This window comes from Branchiostoma floridae, chromosome 3 (assembly GCF_000003815.2).
Source record: "Branchiostoma floridae strain S238N-H82 chromosome 3, Bfl_VNyyK, whole genome shotgun sequence".
Classification (NCBI taxonomy): domain Eukaryota; kingdom Metazoa; phylum Chordata; class Leptocardii; order Amphioxiformes; family Branchiostomatidae; genus Branchiostoma; species Branchiostoma floridae.
Genome location: NC_049981.1, coordinates 309221 through 320521, shown reverse-complemented (window position 1 = coordinate 320521; position 11301 = coordinate 309221). Strand labels below are relative to the sequence as shown.

General features: G+C 37.8%; 1 protein-coding gene across 1 annotated transcript in view; it reads left to right on the top strand.

Annotated features, from left to right (window-relative positions):
• LOC118410979 overlaps positions 1-7828 on the top strand; it is a 30524-nt gene extending 22696 nt beyond the window's left edge. The window contains exons 9-15 of the mRNA XM_035812967.1: positions 1213-1382; positions 2002-2104; positions 2302-2441; positions 2965-3073; positions 3527-3731; positions 4115-4261; positions 4676-7828. Of these exons, the coding sequence (XP_035668860.1) occupies positions 1213-1382; positions 2002-2104; positions 2302-2441; positions 2965-3073; positions 3527-3731; positions 4115-4261; positions 4676-4746 (945 nt within the window). The 3' untranslated portion in view covers positions 4747-7828. The remainder of the gene's footprint in view (positions 1-1212; positions 1383-2001; positions 2105-2301; positions 2442-2964; positions 3074-3526; positions 3732-4114; positions 4262-4675) is intronic.
• Positions 7829-11301: the final 3473 nt, after the last annotated feature.

Below are 11301 nucleotides of genomic sequence, written 5' to 3'. Positions count from 1 at the left end.
TTCATCTGTTTTAACCATGTATTATTCTGCATTACAGGGATGCACACTTGCTCTGGAGAGTTGTTACATAGCACTGATTTCCATTCGTTAGGAATTGCAGAGATCAATTGGTTGTATCTAAACTGATCACAAATTGTTCCATGCTTTCTGGAGAATTCATGGTAAGACATAATAATACCATTGGAATTCAAAATATCATTTACAAATACAAGTTTTCTATTGATGAATGCATTATATACAACAGGTATATCATTAATAAGGATATTGGCATTCATAAACAATAATCGTTTTTTAATATCAGCATTGCCTGTGGGGGTCTTATACTGGTATGTGTACCATGCCATTAACACTTCACTTAGAAAAGGCCTTAACTTAAGGTGCTGTATAGACTTAAGCTGAAAGAAAGGAAATAAATTCGAATAAAATGCTGGATGCATTCTTAAAATACATGCACTGAACAAATCCTGATTAAAGTACAATTTGGGAACCCAAGAAGCTTTTATTATAATTGCAAAGGCATATAGATTAATGAGATTTAGACCACCATCTTCAATAGAGTTATGAATAGTTTTCCTGCCAACTTTTTCAGGCCCTCCGTTCCAGATGAAAGAGAAAATTTTCCGCTCATACTGTATAAATAACTGTTTGTCTGGCATTGGGAGAACCTGAAAAAGGTGGGTGAACTGTGGAACAATTAATGAATTAATTACAGCTATTTTGCCAAATAAGGATAATTGTTTCCCTTTCCAAGGATATAAAATTCTATCTAATTTATTAAAATCAGGCTTGAAATTCAAATCAACGATAGAGTCTATATCCTCGGTTATATGTATACCTAGCAATTTGACATCCCCATTTATCCATTGGAAAGGTAGATGGGTAGGTAATTTGAAATTGATGTTTCTCAAAGAGCCAATTCTAAGTATTTTGCATTTTCAACATTTAAATCAAGTCCAGAGATTTGTGAGAAGTTATCTAAATCTTCAAGAAGAGCATAAAAAGAGGCAAGCTTAGGAACATTTTGTTTATTTTTTATTTAGTTTGATCTGTTTGAAAGTGGTAAGTTGACATGGTCCATAAGAATTTGCTGAGAAGTGCTTTTTGGGGAGAAGAGTTAACAGCTTTGAGGTCTCTTGCTCTGTTATATTTCAATCCTTTTCGAAACCGTTGTTAAAATCTAACTGATGCACATTTATATTGCTCTTCCCCAAGACCTCAGGGGACGACAAGTTCATCTTCTCCAACGAAGCCATCGCTAACCAAGTGACTCACGAGAACGGTGCTGTACGTAACCAGCCAATAAGCCTGCCCTTCCAGTGCGAGTTCCTCCGTCAGTACGATGTTTCAGGGGGGCCCATCATGTACAACATCCCGTCTCCTCGGTAAGGCCCATTTGCTGCTTCGCTTAAACATGAAGAAGACTATGTTCAACATCTGATTGAGAATTAAGATTTTCAGCAATCTTGTGCTAACAATGAAATGTCTACAGACTATTACTATACTGCTGAATGAGGCAATTTTTTTTTGTCCTGATATAAAAAATCAAATAACCAGATAATAGATTGCCCAAAGTCTAGATCTCGACCTGACGAATGAGTCCTCATTCATTTCAATCTGAAAATGTTATATTTCTAAACTTAATAGTCATGAGTTTGTGTGAAGTCCCTTGTATTCTTGTCCTGACACTGTCCTATCGTCCGATTGAGAAGCTCAGTGCTAAGTCTTGTCAAAGTTGATGCACCGTTTTGACAGAGCTTGTAGCCAGGGGAACACAAGTTTCGAATTGTAGCTCGTGTATTATACCCACAGAATCATGCAAAGACGTTCTAAATCCATTATTTCATTCAGTAACAGATTGAAGTTATTATTGAATTGTTTATCCCTGGAGTCACCCTTGTTTCCATGGTAAAGGTTTTGGCGCTGCAACGAGTTGCTTCTCTCTTACGCTACGGCGCGTTTTGGTTTCCTTCCTTTTAACAAGAGTCTCAATTTGATTTGCAGTGTTCAAATCGTTGATGCTAACAACAGTTTCATCATGGATATGCACATGTACACGTCAGCAGACTACAGTGCAAGCTACGACTCAGAAGACTTCCCTATTCAGGTCAGGAACTTTGCATTCGAGTTTGAACGTTTTCGGTATAACATCATCGTAATTTTGTGACCTGGCAATGATAGGAAAGAAAGACATCTACGAATCAATGGCGAAGAAAAGCAAAAAGGATACAAGCCTTATTCAAGAGCAAAGTGTTTATATGTAAGTATAGCAAGATAAATAGAACTTGTATATGAACACCCCAGGTCACACCGTCTGACAGTCTGAACTTCGGCCTGAGCGTGACGTCACCACTGGACAACCTGGAGCTGTTTGCACGTGACTGTGTCTCCACCCCCACCACCGACCCCTACGACTCTCCAAGGGTCAACATCATCACAGATGGGTATGTCTGAACCAGGCTTTGACTGTTTGAGCTTGCTCGTTCATTTTATTAGTTGGTTGATCTTTGTAGGTAGATTATCTACTTTCTTAGCTGTTTGATTGCTTCTGATGCATAGGTTAGTTGTCTAGTTGATTGGTACATCGAATTCGGCTGACTGTTCGTACGTTTGCTAATTGATTTCGACGACAGCTAGTGAATTAATTAGTTGCGATTTGTTCACTTATCGGTTGTTACGCTACCAAGTTAGTCAATCAAGTTGGTTCAAGTTGGTCATTTGGTTGCCTGGTTGGTCGATTGATATTTTGGTTGATTGGTTGATTAGACCAATAGCAATGCCTTTTCTATTACAGACTTACTAGTTGATTGATTGGTAGATTGATTATCGGGTTGTCCGGTTTGTTGTTTAATAGTTTATGCTAAACTAACTTCTTATTTGGTCATTTGTGTGGTCGATTAACAATTATAGTCCCATGTACGATGAGTGGAAATGATTCCAAAATAATTGTTGTTACTGACTTAACAGCTGTGAGGTTGATGAAACTCTACAGAAGGACAACGGCCTTTCTAATGACAAGGCCCTGTACTACAGCGTGGAGGCCTTCACGTTCCCAAATGCTCTTGATCCCAGCCTGGTAAAATATGTTTGAATGATGCCATTTCTGTGGTGGCAGGAAAATGGGGAAAATACAAATGGTTTAAAATGCTAGGTGATGGTTGGAATGGCTCATCTGACACACTTTTCCCAGCAGAAAACTAAATATGGGTTTATTTACTGGTTCTTGAATATGATATCCTACAAAGAAGTGGAAATAAGGTAACAATTGATATTCTTTCAGTGTAACACCGGACTCTCCTCCAGCTTACATCGTGACACCGTTCAATGACCAGTTCCAATGTCCTTCTATAGCAACAGTTTCTTTCCTCGGACTGCCTAACTATGGACCTCTGTCAATGAAAACTTTTCCCGCTCGTATACAATCCTCAAGCCTTCAAAACCAATATTTACCGCTATCTCCTTGATAGAGAGCTTGAAATGGCTGTGCTTTGAACGAACCTATTTTCAGTTTTATTCTATCCTTCCCCAGGTGTACTTCCACTGCACCATGATCATCTGCTTCAAGGACGACCCTGACTCCCGGTGCAGCCAGGGCTGTATCCCAGCCACACGGCGTAGGCGGGCCGTCTCGGACGGGGCGGAGGGCAGGGTTCGCCGGGAGAGCAGCCGGGACCACCAGGCGGACATCACCCAAGGACCGTTCCGCCTACAGTTCGAAGAAGATGCAGGAACAGGTAAATTATGAAGCACATTTCCACCAACATCAAGGGGAAGAGATACACATTGGCTATTTCAGGTTTCATCGTCGTAAGCACATTAGTGGGGAATGTAATATCTTACACATTTCATACAGTATACATGTATCCATACACACGATACTACACGCTGGATATAACCTCGAAGACCAAGTGAAGGCTCTTAAAGTAGGGGTTCCTTTTAAGGCTACGTGCAAGCCTTGTCTGGATTTATTCTGTCTTAGATGATGCCTACATGGTACTTACATAGAGCCTCGGAATTGACTCTTGATAGGGAAAGAACTTGTCGAAGTATGTTTTAACATACATCACAGCTGAAGCTAGAATTAAGTCAAAGTTTTACCATATCTTCTGTACCACAGTGTCAGCCGGAGTCCCTGTGGGTACGTTGGTCGGAGCGGTTGTTGGAGTTGCTGGAGTCATGGCCCTGCTGATCGTGGCCGCTGTTGTGGTGAAGAAACGGGGAGGCCTGACTCCGGGGAGCAAGAAACGTGAGGACGACACTGTCGGTAAGGGACATTTGTGTTTTATCAGGCGTTAGATCACAAGGCAGCGTTTGAGACCATCATAGTCAGTACCTGGATCGATGTAATTTTTATCAACGTGATAACGGTTGTTGGCATTGCTCATGAAGTATCCCATTCTATGACATTCTTCGAATTCTCATCTTACTACCTGTAGCTGCAGGAAATCATACTCTCCTCTCACTGGTCATATTGAAGGCCTAGTATTGTGATGTCTTGCAAAGTCCTTATCAGAATACACTGTCACTCGTCACTTCAAGATGTCTAAATGCATTTTGACAATCGTACTAGTGCACTTTGGATACCATTTGTATTACCGATTTCGTGTTCTTCTTATTCGTCAGTGTATTTGAATTGCAGAACCGTTTTACTTAATTAGCACTTTGTTGTCTCTACTAGGACTGGACAACTACGCATTCCAGGCTTGGGGGAACAAGAACAAGACTGGCACAGAGGACACCAAAGCATAAGTTGTTTTCTTTCTACCAGTTTCAAAAAGGCTAACGATGCTCCTCCCGGTCTTTCTATTTGTCAGGTTCCTTTCTAACCAAAAGGGGCCACTCTACATTCGGAAAAACATTGAAAATGTGGAAACGTAATTCAAAACTACAACAACTTTTCCTTATAACTTTATAGAATTACGATGAAATCCAATAAAACGTAAAGAAAGCATCATTTTGGAACAATGTTTAAAACATAACTGTCGTTTGAGGGAAGATTTTGGCACGTTAAGGTTAAACACAAAATGAATTGAATTCGAATATAAATTCAATGTTATGGAATCCTTCCATTTCTACCTGACAGTTAGAAAGTCTGGTGGAGCAAAAATCCTGCCTATCTTGGAATGTGCTTATCTTTGACAAATATTCAAACCCCCATATTTCCAGATCTAAAGAAGATTCAACACAATGTAAACCGAGGATAAAGGGATATTCTATAAACTAACTTTCAATCATATTTCTTCATCAGTGATACCGTATCATTGTGTTTTAACATAGAATTCTAGATTCAAAGCGTCGTGTCATCGATGTAAAGTAACAAGTCATAAAGTAGCTACGGTTACAAATTACCCAGAATGGAACAGAGACATTGAATCTGACAGACTTAACCTAAATTACACATCGAAGTAGCAGATATTGCGAACGTTTATCTGCAAAGCTACATCCCCGGCCCCCTTAACACCATTATTTGGTATCAACAAGTCTTCAAAACATTGCCGATTTAATTGTCTTTCAAATCATCATAGTACCAGCAATAGTAAAGATTCCATAACTGAACTTAGTGCATCAAGTCAACAATTATATAGCTAGTAAAACGTAGGCGGTGTATACGTGGTAAACATTATAACCATTCCAATCATAATACAAAAATAGTATAGGCTCTTCAAACTTAGGTAGTGTTATAAACATTATCCCGATCACTTTAACAACACTAAAGTAGGAGCTCCATCTAAGATTAGACGATATACTAATTAGCACATAACATAAACACAATCATAATCCTAGTAGCCGTACCAACAAAATCGTACTTGTTTTTCAACATAAGCTTAGACGGTGTATTAAACATTATCATAACCTCAATAATCATGCAAGCATTTATATAGGAACGTAGACAGCATGGGCTCTCCATCTAAGCTTAAACGGTGTTTTAAACATTACCATACTCCCAATAATCATATAAACATTAGAATAGACTCTATAACATAAAGTAAACATTTTTTTTATCACCATGCTAGCATTAGGACAGCCTCTCCTGCTAAACTTTGTTCTTTTGTGATTTGAACTATAAGCTTGCTTAGTAACTCAGACTGTATTTTCATATTTCATTAATTCCATCATATGGCAAACTCTTCTATTCTCTCCTTCTTATATATTCAAGATTAATCAAATATAGTATATCTCTCTTTCTTTCCCTGTTTTTTTAATATATACATGGACTCTACTTTGCTAATAATGATTTTTTTTTAATCTGCTTCTTAATACAGTATATCCTCAACCTCTTTAGACACGTTTATTTCGGTACTTCATTCACAATCAGTATAGTTAACTTTCTGTCATTGTGGTTTGGCTCTTCTTATTCTATTTCTTCTCAGCTTAAGTAGATACTAGACATAATTTTAATATCTGTATCATCTGTATATGCTTGGTGTAATAGTTGGCAGATAACAGATGGAAAAAAGATAACATCTTTGGGCTCATAGTTAAAATGAAAGTACGAAAATATTCAGAAATTGCAATGATACCCAGAAATTCTAATGTGAGTTCCACAAGACATAATTGTTTCGTAATTAGGTAAATTAATCATTTCAATAAGCATTTAACATACTCTCCCCTGTTCGATGATATATACCTGAAGTGGTTTGTGCACAACACTGGCACTGAAAATCTAAAAATGTGTTTTTGTCTATTTCTTTTATATTGAGGGACGGTCAGTAACTTACAAATTTTACTCTAAATTTTGGAATCTAAAAGTCACATTAACTAATGTTGACATCAAGTAATTTACAGCATAATACCTTGATTTGAAATTTTTGAATATCTGAATACCCCACTATGAACCCTACTATATCATCTTTAAGCTAGAACCTTGAGAAATGTGTTCATGGAAAAAAAGGTTCTAATTGGGCAGTTTGAGCCACTCCAACAAAACGTCTTGTTGAGGAAAGGAAAAAGAAAATGACATAGAACATTTTCAACCAACAAAACTGGAAACATCTTGAGTTAGCTGACAGTCTGTGTTTAACTGGGGAGAGATAAGAGAGATCCTCGCTTGCAAAACATCTTGATTTACTTTGTTGGAGTGTCTATGGATCGTATACGCATCTGTTATCTGCATTCAGCTTGTTCATCCGAAAAAGTACGCGTGCGCAGAAACAGGAATTGTGGGTAATATGTCAAAGGTGAAGTCCATATTGTAAACAGTTCTCGCCTCCACCGGTGTCGCAATTTGCATAACTGTCCAGGTGTGTTCTGTGTATATCTCATGGACCTTCACCTTTGACATATTACCCACAATTACTTGTCGTGCGCATGAGTACTTGTAAGGGTAAACAAGTCTAGACGGTGATTGGAAAGAGACAGCGTCAACTTTTATAATTACGCGGGGTGTCATACGACCGTCACATTATGAGAGTTAACGTAACATGGCTTATTAAAAAGGACACCGTGCTCAATGTGACGTAGTTCACTTATCAATTCACATGTCACCTAGAATTATATCAATAACTTACAGTACAGTATTTCTCTATCAAAGGCTGGATTTGGGGAGATCTTTATATTTTTGTACAAACATGATTGTATTTGTGGAGGAGTGATCTGAGTACAATTGATGTTTGTAAGCTGTGTCTGTACACCATAATCTACACTAAAACGAGTAACTCGACAATGAACACGTAGAACAGCAGTATCTTTGTTGACAAGTGAATTATTGTCTCTTGTTTACTGTGTTGTAAGATTAAGATTGGCAAGATGTACTTTGTGATATTTTGTGATGAAACTTGAAAACATCTAGAGTTCTGTACATACGGAATAAAGCAGCAGTCATGGTCTCACATATCTGTTCTCAGTGTTCTTTTTTAACAGAAAATCCAGAAGAATGGTCAGAATGAGAAAAGTGGTCGGAATGAGAAGAGATGAAAAGAGTGATGAGTGGAAGATGGAGGATTGGAAAAGATACATGGGCAGAGGAATATACAAAAAAACTGAAGGTATGTTGATGATAGAGGATGGGAAACGATGGATGGAAGGACAGATGGATGAACATGATAATAAAAGAAGGATGAATGAGTGGAAGATGAGGGATGGGAAAAGATAATGAAAGGACAGAATCATGAAAAAAGGATAGGTATATGTTAAAGATGGAGGATGTGAAAAGAAGGAAGGACAGATGGATGAACATGATAATAAAAGAAGGATGAATGAGTGGAAGATGAGGGATTGGAAAAGATGATGAAAGGACAGAATCATAAAAGGACAGATAAGATGGATGATGGGAAACGATGGATGGACTGATGGATAGACATGATAATAAAAGAAGGATGAAAGAGTGGAAGATGAGGGATTGAAAAAGATGATAAGTAGACAGAATCATGAAAGAAGGGAAGGTTTGTTGATGATGGAGGATGAGAAAGATGGGAGGATGGATGGATGAACATGATAATAAAAGAAGGATGAATGAGTGGAAGATGGGAATGGGAAAAGATGATGAAAGGAAGAATCTTTAAAGAAGGATAGGTATGTTAAAGATGGAGGATGTGAAAAGAAGGAAGGACAGATGGATGAACATGATAATAAAAGAAGGATGAATTAGTGGAAGAGGAGGGATGGGAAAAGATGATGAAAGGACAGAATCATGAAAGAAGGGAAGATTTGAATATGATGGGGGATATTAAAAAGGTGGGAAACGGACGGATAAACATGATAATAAAAGAAGGATGAATGAGTTGAAGATGAGAATGGGAAAAGATGATGAAAGGACAGAATATTTAAAGAAGGATAGGTATGTTAAATAAAGATGGAGGATATGAAAATTATGAAGGAAGGACAGATGGATGAACATGATAATAAAAGAAGGATGAATGAGTTGAAGATGAGGTATGTGAAAAGATGATGAAAGGACAGAATCATTAAAGGACAGATAAAATGGATGATGGGATAATTGATGGACGGATGGATGAACATGATAATAAAAGAAGGATGAATGAGTGGAGGATGAGGGATGGGAAAAGATGATGAAAGGACAGAATCTTTAAAGAAGGATAGGTATGTTAAAGATGGAGGATGTGAAAAGAAGGAAGGACAGATGGATGAACATGATAATAAAAGAAGGATGAATGAGTGGAAGAGGAGGGATGGGAAAAGACGATAAGTGATCAGAATCATGAAAGAAGGGAAGGTTTGTTGATGATGGAGAATGTTAAAAAGATGGGAAACGGACGGATAAACATGATGATAAAAGAAGGATGAATGAGTTGAAGATGAGAATGGGAAAAGATGATGAAAGGACAGATAAGATGGATGATGGGATAATTGATGGACGGATGGATGAACATGATAATAAAAGAAGGATGAATGAGTTGAAAATGAGAATGGGAAAAGATGATGAAAGGACAGAATCTTTAAGGAAGGATAGGTATGTTAAAGATGGAGGATGTGAAGAGAAGGAAGGACAGATGGATGAACATGATAATAAAAGAAGGATGGATGAGTTGAAGATGAGGTATCTGAAAAGATGATGAAAGGACAGAATCATTAAAGTACAGATAAGATGGATGATGGGAAAATTGATGGACGGATGGATGGACATGATAATAAAAGAAGGATAAATGAGTGGAAGATGAGGAATGGAAAAAGATGACGAAAGGACAGAATCATGAAAGAAGGATAAATAAGTGGAAGTAGGAGGATGGGAAAAGAAGGATGGACGGATGGATAGACCAATTAATGAAACGAGAAAATATAGACAAAATTTGCTTGATGTAAAAACAGAAAGTTTATGACAGATGGGTGGACGATAGATGATAGTAAAATTGAAGAGCGGATGATGATGATAGACAGAATGATAAAAGAAAAAAAGACAAATGGAAGATAGGAATGGAAAGAGATGGGTGAATTGACAAATGACGCAAGAAGTTAAGACAAATGGAACATGGATGACAGGGAAGGACGGATGGATGGAGAGAATAATCAAAGAAGGGTAGATTTTGGAAGATGGAAGATGAAAAAGGATGGATGAGGTAAGGAATGAACAGAATGATGAAAGAATAATAGATAAGAGAAAAATGCAGAATTAAAAATTTTTATGGACGGATTAATAAACATAATGATGATAAAGGATGAATGAGTGAAAGATGTCGGATGGGAAAAGAAAAAGGAAGGTTCGGATTCGACAGAAGGAGAAATGCGTGTAGGATAAAAAAATAGGCAGAATGGGAAAGGAATGATAAATGAGTGGAAGATGAAGAAAGAAGGGTGAACGGATGAATGACAATGAGTGGATGCGGATCCTGGATGGGGAAAGGTCACTGAACGCATGTTGTATACAATGATGAAAAGTGACCGATGATTGAAAAATTGAAGATGGGAAAATATATATAGACGGATAACTGTACAAAAAGACGAGAAGTTTGAGCTTTTTAACCTATGAATCCATTGAATGATAAAACATGTCTACAAGCAACATTTGGATTTCATCTTAACCCTCAGACAAGTTAACCGGGCTGAAGTTAGCAGCCCATTTAGCAGCCGATTTTAGCAGCCGATTTTAGCAGCCGATTTTGACCTAGAGGAAAGGTAGCATCCGATTCGACTACAAGTATTTTTATTTTTTTTTACGATTTAGCCCAATTGAACACATTTTTCAACGTTAGCGTTGACAAAAGTTATAAAATAGTATTTTTCCAACAATTTGAGTTTGTTATCGTTAAGTTGTAATTCTTAGTTTAGCAAATAACAGCAAAATTTTAAAAAACTCCAGCAGCGACACCTACCGGAGTGAGTGTACTTACGTAAAATCGGCTGCTATACGGCTTGTAGAGCGATATGCTACTTATCTAAACGTGGCCCGTGAACTTGTGAGGCCAATTTAGATAAATTATACCCTAACGTATTCAATACAAGTATCAAATCTTACGGGCCGGATTTAAATAATGAACTAGAGGGGAACTAACTGATAGGATATACGCAAGCATGGGTGGTGGGCGTAAAATCGGCTGCTAAAGTGCTTGTAGAGCAATCTGCCGCTTATCTAAACGTAGCCCGTGAACTTGTAAGTGCAATTCAGATAGCTCATACCCTAACGTATTCAATACAAGTATCAAATCTTACGGGCCGGATTTAATCAATGAACTAGAGCGATCTAATTGATAAGAAATCGGCAAGCATAGAGGGCGCTAAAATCGGCTGCTATACTGCTTGTAGAGCAATTTGCTACTTATCTAAACGTAGCCCGTGAACTTGTAAGTGTAATTTAAATAGCTTACACCCTGACGTATTCAATACAAGTATCAAATCTTACGGGCCGGATTT